Below are 22,253 nucleotides of genomic sequence, written 5' to 3' on the forward strand. Positions count from 1 at the left end.
TAGCTCCTTTCATTATTTTAATTACTAAAGTAATCTATTTGATACCATACCTTCCCAGGCAGCCAGCAGATAATTATCTTTGTACACTGCTGAGACCAGCCCAAAGCTGGGCAGGCTTTTTTCTAGAAGTCAGAGCCCACCCTAGTGAACGAAGACAGCAGTCCTTGGACGGTGTGTGGAAGAGGAAACACACATACACACACACGCGCGCGCGCGCACGCACGTACACACCCCGTTCCATACCATTGTATCTGATTTATGTGTTGACAGTGGCAGATTCTTTTCTGGTTGTCATATATTCATTTGCACTTGGAGTGTAATCCAGACAGTAGCCTTCTGGACCCCCTGTCATTGAGCTGCTGTCATTCAGAGTCCCCCAGCCAGGTAGGATGGCAGAGCACTCTGAGTTTTTTCCAAACCTAGATTTGTTGCAAAGAGCACCTACCCAGGCCTGGAGCTTTAGTGATGATGGGCCACCCTCCAGGGTCTTTCCTTTGAGAGCTTGGTGCACTTGCAGCCACATTTGGCTGGTGAGACGAGGGGCTTAGTCAGGAGAGAGGAGGAGTGTGGAGGGGGATCGGGGTGCACTTTCTTAGGACAGGGCCCGGTCTTACTCATCCTTATCCCTGCAGTGCCTGAAACAGTGCCTAGCATGTAATAGTAGTCAGTGCCACTCTCTGTTAATATGTAGTAAGCCCCTGATGTTTGCCAGGCTCAGAGACTGCAGCGGTGAACAAATTGAAGAGAAAGCACTGTCCACACGTAATTTATATTCTGTGGGGACAGATAATAAAATGAGTAACATGCGTAGTATTTTATAGATTGTGGCAAGTGCTATGGGTAAAAAGCAAGGAAAAGAGATGGGTTCTAAGGCAGTTGGGTGCCTTAAGTTTGAGGGATAGATGGCACAGCGGGCACCGACCAAGAGAGGTTAGAACGGTGAGAGTGATGGGCATCACAGGAGAGAAAATCAGAAATAAAGGGGCCAGGTCATACAGGCTTTTGCAGGCCATCGAAACAACACCGGCTTTAATTCTGAATATAGTGAGAAGGTTTTAGAAGGTTTTGAGCAGAGGTGACATCATGTGACTTAATGTTTTAACAGCATTATTTTGGCTGCTCTAAGGAAGCAAGGGGCGAAGCAGGGAAACCAGTTAGACTATTGGCATACTTCAGACAAGAGGGTGCTGGCTTGGATGGTCATGGTGGAGGTGGTGGGAAGTGGTCAGTTCTGGATATGCTTTGGAGCTGTAGCCTGTAGGATTTGCTTATGGGTTATCATGAGGTATGAAAGTCAGCACCATACGGTCACGTCTGCCATGTTCTCTTGGTCACACAGGTGTATGTGGAGTATGTGCGGTCTGATGTGAGAGGGGCTTACACTGGGATGTGAATACAGGTGGTGGGGATCATTAGGGACGGTCCAACAATGTGGGAAGGCGGAATGGACGCTAGAGAGGCAACCACCAGTGTCCCCTGCAATGAGGCTCAGAGAAGTTAAGCCACTTGCCAAAACTGTACATGTGATCCTGAGAGACTTTCAGATTTCACTCTATTGTGAAATAACCTTTTCTTATTGATTACTGAAATATATTGAGTTATCAGCCCATTTTAGATTACTAAGATGCATCTCTTTTCAGTTATTGAATTTGGAGATGGATTGTTCTAAAAATCTATGGCTACACCTTCCATTTTCTCCAATTCTGAGCTCATCCCCTTCTTTGCTATTCTGGACGTTATCCTGAACTGTTTCTTAAGATCAAGAGTTTATCTGAAATGACTTCTTCAAATAGTTTCATTCAAAATCTGCCTCCTAAGCCAGTTCCATCCCCTCAAGAAAACTCCCGCTATGACCCCTCTCTCCCTCACCACCCCCCACCCTTCTATCCACTCCTGCCTCTGTCTTCCCAGCATGGGTGCCAGAATCCATGCCTCCCAGAGCTTTGCCTTCTCCCCCCAAGCCTTTCCCATTGGTGTTCTGGAGATGCTTTTCTTACAGCTAACCAAGAGAGAAAATGACCCCTCCTCCATTTTGAGCCAAAGAGAGAAATGTGTGTCTCAGGGACACACACTCTTTTCTAGTGAAAAGAACAGTATGTTTGGTACAAAGGGCACAGCCACATAAATGCAGGTAAAGAGGAAATCATCTTGAGAGCTTCGGGAATCACAGCCCTCATGGCTGATGTGCTATAAGAACTTGACCCTTTTCCTTACCAAGAATGGTAAGGGTCAGGCACGAGGCATCATGGCCACAGGCAAGAATCAGGGGTTAAGAGTAAAACAGAAAATAAAAAGAACCAATGATTATTCACACATGCCAAATAATTCATGCATGCATACACTATACCATTTTGTCTTAATAATATGACCGAGGCTCAGAGAGGTTGAACAGTTTGTTCCTGGACACACAACTAGTCACTGACAAAGCCTGAAACAGAGATTAAAAATAAGTTGGTTCGACTACTGCCTGCCAGTACTGAGTATTTTTCATTCACTCCTTTGGCAAATACAAATTCAGGGCTGCCTGTGTGGATCCTTGCTACTTTGTTTTTTAACTTGCCTGGGAAAGGCTTGGGGGGAGAAGGCAAATAACAGATTGGGTTTGTTGACATTTTGAGGAGGACTGATAAATGGCATCCCTCTTCTTCGCTGAACTGAGATATCATTAAGTAGTAGATACAGGAATCAGACAGGTGAAGATCAAAATACCATGTTCATACTGACATGGTGAGATGTGAGGATACGGCTCAGTATATAGCCACAGTTGGGCTCCCAAAGTGACCTTCCCTTAAATCCACTCCCTACCTCCATGGACGGGCAGGCATCGTGAGGTTGGGCTAGTGTAAAAAGCGGAGCCCTCCCTCTCTCCTCCCCTTCACACTAATCCCTCCCCTGAGGGAGGGTCCCAGTTAGAGGGCTCCGCTGTGAGGCACGCCCACAACAAATGAGAAGATCATGTGATCTCCCTTGCAGACCCAGCCCCACACGTGGGGGATACAGTACACATCAGACCTCTGCGCCTCAACCGTCATGATGAGACAAGACTACAGTGCACTGGAAAGTGAGTCAAACAAGAGGACATGAGGCATTTACACAGACATTGGCTCTGACAGGAGGCAAGAAATAAGAGAGAGCCAGAGATAAACCGTATCGAGAGAGTTTCTTCAAGATGGACTTAAGCTTCTCTAAATACTAGTGGGAGGCCCAGAGAGCAGAGGGTGGTGGATCCAAGAGAGAGACAACATCATTGTCAAACAGGCCCCTCAGAATTTGAAGGCCGTAGGATGCCCATGGCCTTGCTGGGGTTAAGCCTTCGGGAGGAGGAGGGACAGGAGAGAAAGAGAAAAGAATGGTGTGATGCTGGCAAGGTGTGGGTCTGGTGGCAGAGAATGGAAGGAGTTTCTTATTTTTGCCTGGGAAGGAAGGCATGATCACTTAAAAGGTGGCTATTCAAAGCCTCTCTTTCAACTTTGCAGCTGATCTCTAAGCATCTCTCTTGGTCAGCCCATTCTCACAGTATCGAAGTGTTCCTCACCATGTTGGATCTTGCTTTGCTAAGCACCCTATTAACTAAACCTAGAACTTTTGGCTTCCTTTTTCATACCGAGGTCCGAACTTTATTAACGTAAGTTAGGGGGACTTTGAGAGGCGAGGCTAGAATTCTAATACCCTATGCAGCCTTGCTTCTGGGTTTAGAGTGTGGACACTCGCTGTCTTATAAATGGTGTTTTGGAAGACAGCTCTCCATAAAGGATCCCACACCCTCTCCGTGATTTTAACTACTTGGGGAAATCATAGAAGTTGAGCCTCTTTGGTGTCGCCCTTGGAAGGAAAGCGAAGAGTAGCCCATGAAGTGACTTCAGCCAATAGTCTTGGGCTTCCGTTCTCTCGCTTACAAGGCAAATGTCCTCTTCCCGCCCAGGGATCAGGTGCTGCTGTCCTGGACACTTGATGGTGGATGAGTTTAAAAAAAAAAAAAAAATGCAGCCGTTCCCAGCATGCAACTGACACCTTTTTCCTATTAAGCAAAGCAAATTTAAGAATGATCCATTATGTGAACTGCTTTCAGATCTGTCTTCCCCAGCATTCATTCCGGTGAGAAATCCTTTAAAAGGGAGTTAGTAAATCTAATTCCAATCACGGATCCTTCTGAAGATTCTAAAGTGGGGTATCTCCCTTCATGCCAACTCCAAATTACAAAGCAGATGAATAAATGCTCCCTTGCCTGTTTTTGGCTCGAGGGGTGAGCCTGGTGGAAGACTGGGGTGACATTCAGTGCCCCCACCCTGAGTTGCCCTCAGGAAGACAGTTCACAGCCCAAGACCCCCATTCCTGGCACCCTTGTTCGATGCCCCCCCCCACAAGGGGGCCTTAGACGTACCACATTTGCTGCTTATTTGTGGTAAGCTGTTAATATCACAGGGAAGACACAAGACAGAATCTTGACTTTCTTCAATTAAAAAATTATTTCTCCCACCCCGGATTGTGCCCCAGTGCTCTAGCAAATGTTTCTTTCCTGTGGCATAATGGTAAATTCCTCCCACTTATCACTCTATTCATTCTGAAAGATAAAAAAAAGTCCTTCCACCAGCTCTGCCTTGGCTCCTCTTTGCAGGGTTTCCCCAAATCCATCGTGTGCCCAGTGGTGGTTTTGTGAAAGGCCAGATTCGTTTAATCTCTCCGTTGTGATGTGCAAAGATCCCGAGAAAGGAAAGATCGTGATTTATATGAAACACTTGAGCGTCTTCTCTCTACCCTCCTCCTCCAAGAAGATGTCATAACCAATCCGTCAGTGCTCTGAGCTCTGTGTGTTTTCTCTCCCCTCTCCGCATCAGAGATCTGTGTCGAGTTAGAGCTAAATCATGGGACACATTTAATTAAAAGACAAATGGCAAAATAATGTTGTGGTGGATGCTTTCTAACCGTGGTCTGTTAGGTTTTAATTATGCGTCGTAAATTGTGAAAGCCAATCCACTGCATGCTCTGGTTCTTTTTCATCACAAAGAAAATGTTCTCAGCTGCTGACAGGATGGGACTTGGTGTCTGTGCAGAGCAACTTGATCTTACCCGATGGTGACTCAGCAACTTGCCGAATCCAATTAGCAGTTTTGTAGCTACTTACTCAAAAGGACCATAGTAAAGCCTGACTTCAGGCATCTCAAGCTGCTGGATCTCCCAGCGAACAATCTGCTTGTTTGTAATCAACCAGTTCCCATGGCCAGGGTGCCATAGATCAGGTGCTCGGTGCCATGCTGACCTAGGAACGTGCTTCCTCCAGGGTCCCAGCTTTTCATCCATCCTTGCCTGGGACAGAGACCTAAGCATTTAGAGACTCAGAGTGAAGAGGCCAGAAATCTTAGTGACTGTCTAGTCCATATGAAGGAACAGAGGCCTAACGATGTTAGGTGCTTGCTCAGAATTTCCTGAGTGGTTAGGGGAAAGACTAGTATCTTAGGAACCCAAACTTCTTGATACCCCATGTTGCTGTTTCCTGGTGCCCTACCGTCAGTTTTCTCACCCAGAACCCCATCTTAGGAAAGGGGTAGCAGGGTGTCCTGGAGAGGTCCCTGAAGACTCTGCCCCCACTAGCAGAGCAGGTGAAGTGGGCAACACAGTGGTAAGCCATTAAGTGGGCAAGTCACCCAACCCCTCTGGGGCTCGGTTTCCTATCGTTGCCATGGGAGTAATGCTGTATAAGAGAGTTTTGAGAAGTATGTAAGATCAGATACTCAGAGTGTATCATAAAAGTACTTAGACCTTTTTAAACAAAAGTGCCCAAAACAAAGTAACAGTTCAGCCCCCAGAATTTTCTTCAATCCTGATTTGGGGACGTTGAGACAGAGGGAGGGTAAGAGAGAAAGAGAGATAAAGTACATGTGTTGCGTAGAAACATTATGAATCAAAGTCACTTCTGCAAACACTGAAGAAAGCAGATGGCCAGAGGGGGCTCTGCTTTGGACATCAATTTATTTGGTTGATAACAAAGAGAAAGGGTGCTCCCTCTGGCATTTTTGCTGGAAGGCCAGAATTTATACTTCTCCCTCCATTCCAGCTATAGAGTTCTCCCCGGTGTCTGCCAACAGGACACTAGATCCCTCTGCAACTTTTCTCCTTGGATACTTGTCTGTGCTTTGGGAGTTGCTGTTTCTGCCACTGGGACAGACTTATATGTAGACCTAGAGACTAAGGTAAATGAGCGTCTTCTAATGAATTATAACCCTGATGGGCTCTGGCACAGAGCTGTCAGTCTTCCAGGCCTTTCTTTTGCCTCCCCTTACCTCCCCATGTTAAGATGCTTGTAGGTTTCATGGCTTTGTCCTATTCATTGAAAAGGGAGCAGCAGATCTGTCTTTTCTGTCTGCACTATTCTGATTTTTCCTGTGGCCAGAGGTAACTGCAGAACGTGGTTTTCAAAAACAAAACCAACCAGGCTAGAGCTTCCAAATCAACTGCAGTCAACACAGTGTTTCACAGAGAGACTCGCCAACCACTCCCCTGTAGTTTTAATGAAAACCTGTAGTCCGGGTTCAACCAGCGCCGTGGTGATGCTAACAGAGAAGCTGCTTAGACATCATGCAGCCTGAGGTGCTCAAAGGCCAGGAGCAGTGTGATGGTGAGGGTATAGTACTTTGCACCTGGGGCCCAAGAAATTTCTTTTAATCTTAATGCTCTTGTTTATTTTTCTCTTCTTCTGTAAATCTAGGGACACATAACTTTTTTATTAACCTAAATAAATGTATGTGCTTACCAAACAAATTAGTTAGCAAAGGTTACAATGCTAATACTAATTATAGTAACTAGTGGTTTGTTTTGTTTTGTTTTGTTTTTAAGATTTTATTTATTTGACAGACAGATCACAAGGAGGCAGAGAGGCAGGCAGAAGGGGAAGGGGGAGCAGGCTCCCCACTGAGCAGAGAGCCAGATGCGAGGCTCAATCCCAGGACCCTGAGATGACTATCTGAGCCAAAGGCAGAGGCCTAACCCACTGAGCCATCCAGGTGCCCCAGTAACTGGTATTTTTTTTTTTAATCAGGTACTTATTTTGTGTCAGGCACTGTGTTAGAATCTTTACACATACATCTATAAGATATAGTGTAGCCCCATGAAGAGGTGTTAAAAATTAGGCTTACAGAGTTCCAGCAACTTTCCAGAAAGAAATCACACCCAGCATGTGCTGTCAGCAGGTCTGTGTGCCTCCTGACCGTGGGCTCTCAACTCTTCAGCTATATGGCCTCATGGGGTATTTTAGCAAGTTATCGCTTCTTTGGGAAGCCTGTGACTGATGGTTGGAATGGGAGATCGGCTTTCTGAGCTGCTTACTCCAACTTAGAGCAATTCTGGGACTACTGTCTGAGATGGGACTATCCCCGAACACTGTGGCATCTGAATCCTAGCTTTCAGCTGGTTGTGATCTCAGCCATCCTATTACTCTTGCTCTGAGTTATTACTAATTACTCATTCCTCCTCTTCGATCTGCTCTCTTTTGGAATTCAGTTTCCTTCCTAAAATATACCTTTCACAGGTCTTTCATGTAAGGTATTGAGCAGTAAATCTCTCATATTGTCTCACTTTGTCTGAAAGTGTTTTGATTTTGCCATTTTTCTGGAATAACAGTTTAGCTGAGTACAGTTGATACAGGTTGACATTTTGTTGGTACTATTCCATTCGCTCCTGACCTCCAGAGCTATTGAGAAGTTGACCATTTCTTGCATTATATTTTCCCCCTCTAGTTGTTGCTCAGGTCATCTCTGTGTCCTAAGTGTTCTGCAGTTTCATTACCGTGTGTCTGGTGCAGACTTGTTTCCTTTTACCCCATTCAGAATATACTGTGCTTCCAGAGTCCAAGGATTTCATTAATTCTGGAAGTCTCTTGCTGTTACCTTTTCAGATATTGCCTCTCTTTGTTCTCTCTCTAGTCTTCTTCTGGTCCTCATATTCTATCCTAGGCTTCTTACCCTCTCTCCTGTCTTCCATTTCTGTACTTCACTCTGCTCCATAAATAGCTCCTCAGATCTGTCTTCCAGTTTACTAATTCTTCCTTTAGCTGTGTCTAATTTGTCATTTTAACCTTTCTACCCATTTTAAAATTATAACTATATTTCTCTATACATTTTTTTGCATGAACCAACTCATTAAATATAAAATAAACAAAAGTAAATGGCTTTTAAATATCACTGACAGAAAACTTGGCAAGTACTCGAAGTTTTTAGAGGTCATTGGAACTTCTCTCTCCAGAAAGGAATCTTCCTCACATTCTGAGGGGCAGATGGGAACTCCCGACAAATGATGGTATCTGGGGTAGTATCCCTCTCCATATAAGGATTGTTCTGCACTACAGACAATGACAGGGTCTGCAGGAAGTATGGCCTTTGACACAGAATGAGTCACTGGGGAAGAGGATGTTACTATTTACAAAGGGTTAGCAATTCAGATCGAAGGCATTCACCTTGTCACTGATTACAAATCTCTAGGAACAGCCACCAAATCAGCCTTGAGTTTCTCAGTGTCTGACTACTGGCCGCCTTCAGAGGCAATATTCACATGGTTGTTTGCATTTTTATGTGGGCCTATTTCTGAATTGCTCTTCTCTTTTCTTAATGTTCTTTCTTATGGTTCTTTTATGTATTTGGAGCATTTTTAAATGTTTAAATCCACTTTCAAGCATTTTAAACACTTCTCTGGCTGATTTTGTATCTGAAATTCTTGGGGTACTAATCCTGTGTTTTTTATCTAATGACTCAGGCATATCATGGGTCATTTCCTCATGTGCTTTCTAATTTTTGGCTGTGAGGTTGTGTTCTTTGGAGCTTTTCCTGAAGTGATCCCATGTAGCTAACCTTCTCTCTAGAGTGTTCTGCATTTTCTCTGCCAGGTATCCTAGAGTAGCACCATTCCAGGACCAATTTTATATTGATTTCTCAGCTTGAAGATCTGAGGCATTGTATGTTTTGGATCCAAAGCCTCTTGTGACACTGGGATTGTGATTCTCAGGGTAGACTCCTTTACATTGTTCTCAGAATCTGAGCAGAGACAAGATTCCTTTGCTCCTCTTTGTGCCAAGAATGTATTTTTCTCCTTAGTCTACTGTTTTATTTGGTTGTACCATCTTTGTGCAGGAATGCACCTTCTTGCTTCATGTGGACCAAAGCCTTCATCTCTGTTCCCACATGGACATTAAAATATAAACTTCAGGTTGCAATAACTGATATTTCTCTTTGCTCCAGGCAACTGAAGCATTAGGCACTTACTCTTACACAGGTTTTTTTTCCTTTATTTTTTGTACCTGGAGATTTTCACTTGCTTTCATATTATCTATTTAGCTCTCTACTTCTTTTCAAAGCCAATATCCTTGTATGTTACCCAACACATCTGGGAGTATATAGCAGTAGGATCTTTATTTTATTCTGCCATCATTCTGGAACCTTCCTAGCTCACTACTATCTTATTCTGAGCTAGTTGGCATACATGGAAAAGACAGACATATTCTTTGGTTACCTGTTCCAGCAATCTGTCCAAAACACACACTGTCCAACCCTGCACTCATTCCTTTGTCCAGAAAGAAAAAAACTAAGCATGAAGTATGAAAGGAGGGAGCCTAAAGATGTTAGCCGACACTAGTACTTTCTTCAAGGCATGAGCATGACAATGTGTCACATTGCCCTGTGAGTCCACAGTTGAGGTGTCTTGATATTTTTGCTTTGAAAGTAACCCAGGGGCACTCTTATCAAATCTTGCCTAATTATTTATTATGGACAGATTCAACTTCAGAAGACTATGTTTCCCCACAGTACACCAGAAACGTGAGCTTGATATCTTTTTTTTTTTTTGAAGTAAGAAAATACCAAAAAGAAAATACTTGTTTTCAGTGAGTTGGAAAATGGATAACTGTAATTCAATAATATTTTAAAATAGTTTACGGACTCTGACTCTGACTCTATTAGTACTTTCTTCGAAGTTGCTGACAGTGCTTTTTTTCACATGACTTCAGTTTTTTTCCTAACTGAGGGACTAGTTAAGAACAAATAGCATTGCTTCTGTTTTATTGAGGAAGAGGGGAGACCTGTAGAGGTCACTGGATTTATCCAAGTGGCAAAGATATCTAGGCCACCAAAAAAGCTATGTTGAACCAACCCACTTCCCTCGCCTGAAGCAAAATTGCTATTTTGTGGAAGTACATTTTAGGGCTATTTCCTCGAGTTTCATCAAGGGAACAGCCTTATGAAACTCACTACTGCCTTGAAAATAGTGAGACACTGGCCACTAATAGCAGTCAGTATCCCCAAACCAGGATTAAAAGCATAGCTTTGGAAGCATTTGGATTATTTCAGTTGTAATCCTATGTCTTACCTACTGTTTGAGTGAACTGGGCAAGTCACTTTTAACCTCTCGGAGCTATAGTTTTCTCACCTGCAAAATAGGATAAATAATTCCCATTATGATAGGACGGTGACAAGAATTAAATAGGATAATGCATGTAGACATACTAAGTGACCCATAAAACATAGCCATTATTAATTAGAAGTTCCCTGTGGGAAGCCCAACCTGAGAAATTTCTTTTAGAATATTATGTTGGGGTAAGTTTTGCTTCCCTAAAGAACTTCAGTCTTCTCTCAGGCACTATGAAATATGGAATGGATAAGGCTTTCTTTTCATTTGGTTTGCAAGTGCTAAAGCAAGTTTATTATCTCCACTAGTTCAAACGCAACATTCAGGTCTGGGTTCTGTGTTCTCCAGGTTTGACTGGCCTCGTCAATCTCATATTCTCTCTTACTCTGGCTTTGTTTGTTTTTCTTTTTCTCCCCTGTATTTTCTATGAATGAAGAGGATAAAATGAAACATGAAAGTGCCTAGCACTGAGTACATAGTAGATCACTCTTCCCTTTCAAATGTTTTTTTCTTGGGGCCTCCTGGGGTGGTTCAGTCCGTTAAGTGTCTGACTCTTGATTTCAGGCCAGATCATAAACTCAGGGCTGTGGGTTTGAGCCCTGTGTTCAGCTCTGTGCTGAGCATGGAACCTGCTTAGGATTCACTCTCCCACTCTCTCTCTCTCTCTGCCCCTCCACCCCATCCCTGCTTTCTCTCTCTAAAAAAAAAAAATAAAATGTTTTTTCCTTTTTTCTTTCACCCTTGCTTTCTTTATACTTCCTACAGTTTCTCTGCTAAGTAATATTTACTAATGAATTTATTCTTTCCCTGTTTTGTGATAAAGTCCTAGTCATATTTCTAAAAGCATCCTATAATATAATTGGTAAATAATACTCGTTACTGGGATATCCCTGATTAAAAGTAGTTAGTGGTGGAGTACCTGGGTGGCTCAGTCAGTTGAGAATCCAGCTGTTGGTTTCGGCTCAGCCATGATCTCAGGGTCATGAGATCGAGCACCCATGCTCAGTGCAGAGTCTGCTTGAGATTCTGTCTCTCCCTCTCTCTCTGCTCCTCACCTCCACTCATGCACTGTCTCTGTTTCGTTCTCTCTCTCTCTTTCTTTTTCTGTCTCAAATAAATAAATAAATAAATCTTAAAAATAAAGCTACTGGTGCCTGCAGCAGACATTAACAGGCTGAACAGGGGCGCCTGGGTGGCTCAGTGGGTTAAGCTACTGCCTTCAGCTCAGGTCAGGATCTCGGGGTCCTGGGATCAAGTCCCGCATCGGGTTCTCTGCTCAGCAGGGAGCCTGCTTCCTCCTCTCTCTCTCTGCCTGCCTCTCTGCCTACTCGTGATCTCTCTCTGTCAAATAAATAAATAAAATCTTTAAAAAAAAAAAAACAGGCTGAACAAAGTGTGCCTACAACAAAAAGATGAGCAGACCTGAATGAAAAGGAAGTGAGTCCCCACATATTCTGGCCGTGGCCTTCACTAAGTCACTGCATCTGTCTGAGCCTGCACCTGGTTCTGCAGAAGGAGGTGACCACCTATCAGGATTGCCGTGTGGGTCTCAACCAATAAAACCATGTGCGTCTAAGGCTCTGGAAGCTGCATCACTTGATAATTGTTAATCTTTCTTATTGTTGCCACTGTTGCTAGCAACAAAGTATTTCAATTTTACAAAGATTGTCTGATGGCAAAGCCCAGAGCTTTCTTTAATTTTATCAATATTTGGAATTTAAACATAGTTTTCATATGTTTAAATATGTTTCATATGTTACAGGTTCTAGGACACATATCTGTTGGTTTGGTTTCCTCATGTTAGCTCTTCAGGGGAATAGATGGTCTGGGATAATCATGTTCTTCTCTAGATGGTAAAAATAAATCCATTAGGGATGTCCATAACTGTGGTATGACTATAAAGGAGTGCACACAAACATTCCAGCAACTTCTGAGTTGTTCACTGACACTTGCACAGGATACCGCTCTGATCTACCCATTTAAGTTAATTGCCCTTTTATGTAGCCTCATGGCTCCATGTACCTCTTCTTCAAGCCCAGAAGGGTAGTAGCAGTTTATATTTCTTTCTAATTCTTTGATTAATGCCTATATTTTATGCTAGACTGTTAGCTTCATGACGTCAGGTCTGTTTTGTTTTATTCTACCATTAGGTCCTTATACCTGGCAAAATGCATGACATATATTGGATATTCACTTCATCTTTTGGTTGGATGGATGGGTGGGCAAATGCATAGGCAGACATTTAATCTCAAAGACAATGATGTCCAACATTATGTGTGCTGCCTCCAACGCTGACTACCAATGGTCCTGGGAGTCCCTGCCAGGGCTGTTGTGGGACAGAATCCAGCACCAGTGAAGAGAAACATAGGAGGCACTTGTCAGCTTAATGTAAAGGGAATCTCGCTCTCAGCCTACACTGGGAAAGCCTGAAATGGGCAGCCCCAGAAGTAATCCAGCAGAAGGCTTTTTAGAAAGTGCTCAAGCATGGGCCAGAAAATCTTTACAGTCCCATGTCTTGGATTCTGTGATTCCATAAAATATGTTGCTTGTATGATGAATCCTTAACCAAGATATCACTGCTGTACTCCAGCCTAGAATACTATGGATAGAAGAAGCTCATCCTAACAGCCAAGTCCCTATTTTGTCACTCTCTCCCTCAACCTCCCACTCACTATTTGTCAAGACATAGTACTGTTAATTAGACCCAGAGACTCCCTCCTCAAAAACGTTTGCAAAATAACTCTAAGTCACTAGAAATGTATATAAATTTCTCTTTCCTAATACTTCCTTCATAGTTAGACACTGAGTCTTTCTTAAAGTAATTAGCACATTTCATCCATTACTCGCTAAAGAAATTTATCTATACAGCGTTAACACAGTTATGAGTAATTCTACTTATAAATATGGGATTGAGGATAGATCTGTAGCATACCCCCTTGGTTGGGTGGCTCTTACTATCAGATCTGTGACATGGTAAACCATAATATCTGAGTAATCCTCTGTTGTTTTGGGGGAGTAAGATTTGAAGTTCGCTGAGGGCCAGACTCTAGATACAATAAAACTGCCCAGAGCAGTCAAGATATTACAGAGACATGATCCTGGACTTTGTTGTTTTGGTTGATTGCTTCATGATGCATTTTCACTTGAGGCTTCTGAACCAGAACATGAGGCCTTCCTCTATAATCCCCACCCACCCTGCAGCCTCCTCCCCCACCAGTTTTGTACTATAGAAGGGTGTAGACCCAGACCAGCCACTCTGAACTACTCACCTCTCCTCAATCTGTCCATGCATGTCCGTGCTTCTGTCTGTGCCTTTGCAGAAATGACCCTTCCCTCATACAGGGTCAGTCACTTCCTGTAAATGCTGTGACCAAAGCTGGCTTCCTGCTGTGATTGTAGCCTTCTCCCAGCAGATCATGCATCCTCTGGACACCTCTTCCCTGGACCATTTGTCCCTGCAACATACACTCAGCAATTCTGCATTGAAATGGAAGAGGAAAAAGATACTGAGCGCCTCCCGGCCAGTACTTGTGTCATTTTGCCAGCTGGATGCACCCCTTGGCCTTCACCTGCAAAAATCCTAATCATACTTTAAGATCTAAATCTAATCTCACCTCCCCTCCCAATCTTTCTCACTGCTAAGCCATTTACAGTCCATGTCATTCATTTAACATTTAGTATGAATAGTTTTGTCCTGTTGGTGTATTTCCATGTATAAATGTCTTAAACCCCAAATAGATGGTAATCTAGCCTAATCCTTCTTTTTGCATTACTTTGGGATACTTCTTCCCTCTAACACTGCCACTGAGTTGTGCACAGAGAAGCCACTCTATGAATATTTATATATTGATCAAGCAATTCGTATTTTGTATCTCCCACAATGTCTGCCTCAGCACAGGATAAATAATTACTGATCAATTGATTGAGTTGGAAATGTAGCACTTCACCTACCACAAATCTTCTGTTTTGTAACCTGACTCATCCACCAAAGTGTCAACACATTTGGGAAGCTGCCATGTAACAGTAGAGAGTTAAAGTTAGCTCTGTTGACTTTGGCTTGGCAGACTAAGCTAGGGAGAAAAATAAAACCTCTTCCAAATTTTCCACACAACCAAAAAGCACAGAGCTTTGGAAATCTGTGCAAAATGAGCCATTACTCCAAGCTGGTTAGAAGTGTGTGAGGATGGTTTGGAAAACCATGGAATAGTTGACGAAATTTGTTCAAATGTGGTCAAACCTCGTTGTAGCTTTATGAGCAGGATATCATAAAAATTCATTTGTGTGAAATGCAGGGCAGCTTAGTAGCTAGGTTAACAAAATCAAAATGAACCATTTGGGAGGACAGAGACCAACCATGTTATACCCTTGCAACAGTCCTGCCACATGGATAGCAATAATTGGGGGATGGGGGTTTGTTCTTGTCTTCTGTTTATTTGTTTTTAATATAAATGTGAATTCCCAACCTCCATTTCTAGTAATAGTGAACTAGGATATTTGGGCCAACCCTCCTCAAAATTTTTTTTTATTTTAATAAAATATACATAACAGTGACCTTTTTCACCATTTTAAGTGTACAGTTCTGGGGCATGGGGCACATTCACACTTCTGTACAACTATCACCACCGTCCATCTCCAGGTCTTCTTTATCTTCCCAGACCCAAACTCTATCCCCATTCAACACTAACTCCTCCTGCTCCCTCCCCCAGTCCCTGGCAACCACCCTTCAACTTCCTGTCTCTGTGAGTTTTCACAACTCTGGAGACCGTATATAAGCGGAGTTCTATGTGTGACCCTTTGTGTCTGGCTTGTTTCAGTGACTATGATGCCTTCAGTTCCCTCTGTGTTGTAGCATGTATCCAAGTAGGGACCCATTTTTACAGATGGGGTGTTGAAGCTCCAATAATTCATCTGAGGTCTTTCTGTGTGGCCCAGAGTAAAGGCTCTATAATCTTCAGTTACATAAATAATAATACCAATCAGTAACTCTAAGTCTCAACTATGCTAAACCCTTAACATGTATTATTTTCATGCAGTTTCTTCAAAAAGCCCTATGAGTTCATTATCTGTATCTTGGAATGAGAACCTGAATCAGATTAAGAACTGGCCTGAGTTCCTCTAGCGGAGAACTCACGGCACTGGTTAGTCTCTGTCTTGGGCCTCTCCATAAAAGAGTCTATTAGATGATCTCCCCAAAGCAATTATTTTCCTATATGCATGCATGTAGAAACCAAGAACATGGGCCCCACTCCCCAGGAGGCATGAGCATGAACTCCTTCCTCCTGAGGAGCTTGGCGTGAGACCCTCATTGGGAAGTACCAGGAGAAATTACAGGGATTGATGTAAATAAAACCCTGGGGGTGCTTTGAAACTTCCCTGAGGACTTGACAAGTGTTTGATATGAAAAAGCATTTCTTGCCGGCAAAATGTGTGTCTCTGAGGAGCTCTCAAGTTGCCAACATGCAAGCTGACTGGGAGCCGGGGTGGTAGGTGGGGAAGGCAGGTTTGAAAGCAACTCTACTCAAGCTGCACCCAGCAAGTCCCTTTTTCCCTGGCTCTGACTCTCCCTCCATCAAGGCCTGGATTGGAGTTGTCTTTCCCAAGGCAGTAACTGTCAGAGGAACCATCTGGTTTGGTTTCTTGTGACTGACTCCCAGGAACAGAAATCCCTCTGGGAAGAACCACAGCAGCGACAGCAGTGAGAGGCAACTCTGATGCTGGCTGGATAGGAACTGGGGGGAGGGCCCCGCTCCAAATGGCCTACCAGGGAGCCTTGGACCTAAGACCTACTCTTCTGAGAATGAGAAAGGCTAACTTCTTCGTTCTGGAGAGTATTGGGTGGGAGTTGCGGGGAGGGTAGTTCGTGAAGAGAGGCTAAAAGGTGTCCAGAGTGTCTATTACAATTTGAGGTCTACCTTCTACAGGGAGACTTTCTTAGTGGGCTCTTTCAAGCCATAATCCAACCCATTAAGCCAACTTCCTTCCCTCTTGCTTTGATCACTAATATCACTAATGCATCTTGTGTCCACACGTCAGCCTATCTGGAAATTGCCCCAGATTGGGGCCCCCTGCTCTTTCATTCCATCCAGGCTCACACATACTGCTCGCTGGCTGGCTCATTTCCTCCACATGTGCACTTACTCTAGAAACTCCTCTGTTCTCTGCACTCTTGGAAAGTTAGACCCTGAAGGAGCTTCAGGCCCATTCAGTCCGGGCCTCTCACTGGGGAGGCCACATAGACATTGCTGGGGCTTGACTGGGAGCTAGGTCTCCTGCCTCCCACACCTTGTATGTTCACCACAGAAATGCTCACAACGAAGTGCCAGAGGGAAGAATCGTTTGCTAAAGGAGCATGTGAGGTGGGGAGTGCGGCATGGCCGACCTCACATGGCAAGCACCAGGCCCCTCACGGCGATGAGGGAAATGGTTCTCCATTGGGCTCCTCTCTGGTGACAGAAGGACCTTGGCAGACCACCAGTCCCTGGATGTGAGCTGGTTGGATCGGGATTCTCCTCACTTGCTTATCTCTGTCCAGCTCAGTGCCTAGAGCACGCCGTTTCTGGACAGACTAAAGGAATCTGTGAGGAGACCAGTGATAACCCCTTGAAGCTCAAATGTTCTCAATCTCTGTTAAAAATTCAAGCTCCAGCCAGCGACCAGCTCATTTTTGCCAATATCCCAACGCAGTGAAATCCCAGCACCAAAAAGAATGTTCGGACTCTTTCTTCAAACTCCCTTTAGTGAGATTTGCCCTCTCAAACTCAGTCATGGGTCTTCTCATTTATTTGGCCGACAAGTAGAAGCCATTCAAGTACATAAGAGAGAACTTGTGTTTACCTTGAAAACTACAATTGTCCATATAGTCTCTTCTCTCCTCCAGGGAAATTTTCTCGTCCTGAAGGTTGTGCCCGTGGGAGACTGGAGGGCAGGGGGTGGCAGCTTCCCAATGCCCAGCCCGCTGGGTGGGGCGGAGGGTGGACAGGAGCTACTGCTGCAACACCCACCCCCGCGCCCCAATCCCATGCTCTTCCCGCAGCTCTCTGGATTCCCCACAGTTCCTTGGCTTTGCAGCCTGCCTTTTATAGGGCTCCTTAAGTAGGAAAGGCCTTTATTAAAAACCATCTCTGTCCCAGGGCTTCTCAGTTATGCCTCATGTGTGGCTTGTGCCAGGGCACAAGGGCAGAGCTAGAAAGGAACACGGCTCACGCCATCTCATCCTTGAGCAGGAGGATTAAAGACATTACCCTTCTCAATAGCTTGCAAACCCTGTCATTTCTTAGGGGAAGTTGGGGTAGAAGGAAGAGGCTGGGTGTGGGACAGGAAAAGAGGGGGAATATGCTGGATCAGTGAGGCATGGTACTTAATACTTGGGCTCTAAAACCAAATTCCCTAGATTGTGTGTGTTTGTAATGAGGTGAAAATTAACCATTTTTAAAGTGGGCAGTTCAGGGGCATTTAGTACATTCTCCAATGTGAGGCAACCATACTACCTACCTAGTTCCAAAGCATTTCCTTCACCCCAGAAGAAAGCCTCAAACCCACTGTTCACCTTAAAATGGCCAGTGATCTTCCCAGCAAACCGTGTGTTTATTTGGAAATAAAAGAGAATTATAGTCCAGAACAAGCCAGCTATGACACAACCATAGGCAAGTCCCACAAATGAAAGAGAAGAAGGAGAAGTTGAGAGGGATAAATCTGTCCCATTCATCCTCTTCTTCATGGGGAAGAAAGAGGGGTTGAGAGGGGTCGTTTTGGAAAAAGTCCATTGGAGAGAAGCGAGAGTTTGGGGTGATGACGGTTCCTCACTCGCTGAGTTTTTCTGACCCGCAGGTGGTGTGTCTCTTGAAGGAGATGTGATGTAAATCTTTGCCCGTGGGGGCCTGTCCCTGATGACTGTTTCCTGGCGAGACCCTTCTGCTGGGGTCTGTAATAACGGACACTTCTGTTGGAGTCTGTGGTTGTCAGTTCTTCCTGTAACCGACATTCAGTGGTAGGGCTCCTCCTTGTAGGCTCCCCTTCTAGCCTCCCGGCCCCTTTACTAATTTATTAAGCTGTTTATGCCCATATTCCCTTCCCTCACCCTCTGGAAAGCACCAGTCTGCTCTCGTCTGTATGAATTGCCCTCTTCCGGATGTTTCATGTGGATGAAATGATGCAGTACGTGGTCTGCTGTGCCTGGCTTCTTTCACTTGGCCTGCTTTTGGAGGTTTACCCACACTGTAGCAGATGTCAGCACTTCATTCCTTTAAGGGCTGGATAATACTCCATGGTGTGGATATACCGTATTTTGTGTATCCATTCATCCACTGATGGCCATATCCCCTGTTTGACTGTTTTAAGTGGAGCTACTGTGAAAATTCTCATACAAGTGTTTGTTTGAACACCTGCTTTCAGTTCTTTTGGGTATATGCCTAGCAGTGGAGTGGCTGGGTCATAGGGTCATTCTCTGTTTAACCCTTTGAGGTACCACCAGACTGTTTTCCACAGTGGCTCTACCATCTACATTCCTGCCACATTGCCTGGTTTCAAATCCATCCCTGCCACTTAGTAGTTGTTTCAAGTTGGGCGAGTTATTTTACACTCCCTGCCTCGGTTTCCTCATTAGTATAAACCAGGACCGTAATGCTATGTACTCCGTGGGGTTTGGACGCTTCCAGGAGTGAACACCTCCGGAGGGCTTGGAATGGTGCCCAGTATGCAAGACTCACTACAGAAATGTTTCCTGCTGCTGTTGCTGAGTTATAGTGAGGGTCATGGCAGATACAAGACTGGGAAGTTTCTGACTAAAAAGGTCCACATTGGGTGGTACAAAAGAATCATGGGAGCTCTAGTGTGCATACTTGGAGTTGGCACTGAGGGCATCCCTCCTTTGAGAGAGTCTGTCTTCATACCTACTCAGTGATAAGCCACAAGATCCCTCTGCTCTGTGACTCCGTGGTTCTTGTGGAGAGCCCGCTCCTCAAAGCTGAGGAAACTCATGGCCAACACCAACTCCACTTCTTCCAGTTCTCCAGCAAGCACAAGGAGGGCAGGAGGGTGTCCCAACAACTAAAAGCTCCAAAAAGAAGTCCCTAGAAAACAGAGGGCCACCTGGGCAGCTCAGTCAGTTAAGCATCTAACTCTTGATTTCAGCTCAGGTTGTGATCTCAGGGTCAGGGAATCGAGCCCTGCGTCAGGTTCCACACTCCGCATAGAGTCTGCTTGTCCCTCTCTCTCTGCCCCTCCCCTGGCTCATGTGTGCTCTCTCTCTCTCTCTCTCTCAAATAAATAAATGAAATCTTTAAAAAAAAAAAAAGGGAGTTCCTAGAAAACAAATAAAAGTAAATCTTCTCTCTCTCACCAGTAATGTAAGGAAAAAGCAAAATGGTTGATTTTCAGCTGAATCTACTGAATTACCATCAAATATTCTGCCAATTTTATTTCTCTCAATTTATGAAATTAATCCATATGTTTATGATTCATTTACGCCTCACTCATCGAAATGTTTTCTAAAAGCTGTTTGAATCCTACGAATCCTGATGGGGGCCTTCTCCAAAGCACATAGGAGCAAGATGATAAATTTTTCCCATTCATCTTGGGTTGGAAATCTCGGCTTGTCAAGTGGCCTTATTACCAACTCTTAAGCTAAGTAAGAGACGCCAGAGTGAACTGACAAGAACGTGTACTAACAGTTGCCCCCAGGATCCTCTGGCCTCACACTCGTATAGCACTTCATAATTTGCAGAGCCCTGTCACTTTCTAGATGGGTCTCTACAGCCGTTTGGAGAGCTTGGTGGAATAAGGCGCTATGCTGTTAGCTCTTTCAACAGAGAAGGAACAGAGACCAGGAAAGGTGTATCGAGGCCTAGAGATGGAGGGGCCAGTGCTAGGACCCTGTGCTCAGAAGGGGCCTCTGTGTCCCTCCCTCAGGCAGGGAATTAGAAGGGCTGGCACAGGGTCCTCTTGCAGGGCTCAGTGCACCCTCCCCGCACACACAGGAAACCATCACACCCTTCCACGGTCCCCACGTCACTGACAATCTGGGCCCCCAGATCGTGAGGCCGCACTTGTTCTCATAAATGTTTGCATCATCTTCAGGCATCTACAACTCCTCCACCCTCCTTCTCCCTCCTTAACTCATTGCTCCTCTTCCAGAACCTTCCATCTCTCAGACACTCGGGATGTTGCCGCATCCTTTCTTGGTGACATCAGGTTGGAAGAAAAGCCTGTATTCTGCTCCCGGGGGAGGCCGGGCGGGGGCTTCCTGCAGCCACCAGAGGCCCAGTGCAGGGCCCAGTGCAATCAGCCGTTGGGCTGTCCTTCTGAAGTGGACAGTCTCTTAAGGGCCGCAGCAGGGCAGGCCTTGTCCTTCCAGCGGCACTGTATCTGCAGCACAGAGGCCTGTGGAGAAAGCCTCTTGTCCTCAGAGCATCTGTGGCTTGTCACGTGCCTCTGTGGAGACCAAGTTCTGCAAAAGTCTCCACCACCTGGACCCTGGAAGCATGTCTGTCTGGCACAATTGTATGCTTTCCGTGGCTGGCCTACAGGGGTGTGAAGAGAGTGATCTCACTCAGCCTTCGGGGACGGTCCCAGTCTTGGGACCCCAGTGTGCCTTCCACACATGATTGTTTCCTGTGCCATGAGAAGGGTGGAGGCATACCGGCCTCGGCTCCTCACCCTGTCTGCTTCTCAGAGTCCCCTGGGGAGCCGACGGAAAACCCAGAAGCCAGACCCTGCATCCCGATTGCTGGATCATAATCTCCAGGGCTCGGAGACCCCTAAGAAGTGCCTTTCCCCTGGGGACTTGAGTGCATCTGGGCCGGTGGGAACTTGTTTGTTCAAGTCCGTGTTCCCCTGACACCACTTCCCACGCTGCACACAAGAGGTGCAGGCTGTTGTGGCGAGTGATGTCTCCCTACCACCCGGATCCGATCCTCAGCTCCCCGCTGGGGTCGGCCTGCTCGGGGCCGCCAGCACGGCTCCTGCAGGCAGCGGGCGCACCTGTCCCTCACTCACCTGCCTCTCTCTTTCGCTCCCCAGGACACACAAGACCAGCCACTGCTACCGCATCACGTACCGCCACATGGAGCGGACCCTGTCCCAGAGAGAGGTCCGGCACGTGCACCAGGCGGTGCAGGAGGCGACGGTGCAGCTGCTGGGCGTAGAGGGCAGGTTTTGAGGCCACTGCCTGGACCAGACCGCCGCCGCTCAAAGCTCCGGGGATTTGTGGGAGAGAAAAGGTTACTGTTAGTGGATGGGGGCATCTGTCATGTTTTGATAAGCGGGTCAGTGTTGGGACTTTCAGAAAATAAAGGATAGCTCCTGAGAAGCTGTTGACATGGTATTTGTCTTTTATTTGGGTAAGGAGGGAAAAAAGAAGCAATAATATAATAGATCCCTCCTCTTCCTTGAAAAAGTGCTTTGCCTGTTGGTGCTCAGTGTGGTTAATTGGTCCCTAGGGTCCATTAAAGTATAAAGACCAGGCGTGATTTCTGGCCTGTCAGGCCCTTCCACCCTTGTAATGAGTGAAGACACAAAGAGACATCAGAAGCTCCGGACACCAGAAGATTGTTTGAGTCTGCTTCCATGCTTGCTTTCTTCTCTTCGTTTTCTGCTTTGCAAAGGGCAGGCTTCACACAGGGCACTAATGAAATGCCAGGGCCCCCCTCAAAAGTGAAGGCAGTCACGTGTCTGAGTGGGGCAGGATAGTTCTTGTTTTTCATAAACCCGTGGCTTGGAGCCAGGCCTCTTGGCCCAGGGCTTGGGCTCAGCTTCCTTCTGGCCCAGCAGCGAGGAAGGAAAGGAGCAAGAGCCACCCCAGAGGCTGGGAGGCCCACAGGAACCCCGTCCTTGAAACGCCTGCGAGTTTCATTGCCTCACAGAAGGCCCGT

At 45.5% G+C, this 22,253-nt stretch overlaps 1 protein-coding gene across 4 annotated transcripts in view; it reads left to right on the forward strand.

Moving 5' to 3' along the window:
* The window catches only part of FARS2 (phenylalanyl-tRNA synthetase 2, mitochondrial), a 526,339-nt gene extending 504,643 nt beyond the window's left edge, over positions 1-21,696 (forward strand). For all 4 annotated transcript variants that reach the window (XM_044258345.1, XM_044258336.1, XM_044258352.1 and 1 more), the window contains one exon: positions 21,403-21,696. In XM_044258345.1, coding sequence (XP_044114280.1) covers positions 21,403-21,541 — 139 coding nt within the window. In that variant the 3' untranslated portion in view covers positions 21,542-21,696. The remainder of the gene's footprint in view (positions 1-21,402) is intronic.
* Positions 21,697-22,253: the final 557 nt, after the last annotated feature.

This window comes from Neovison vison, chromosome 1 (assembly GCF_020171115.1).
Source record: "Neovison vison isolate M4711 chromosome 1, ASM_NN_V1, whole genome shotgun sequence".
Taxonomy (NCBI): Eukaryota; Metazoa; Chordata; class Mammalia; order Carnivora; family Mustelidae; genus Neogale; species Neogale vison.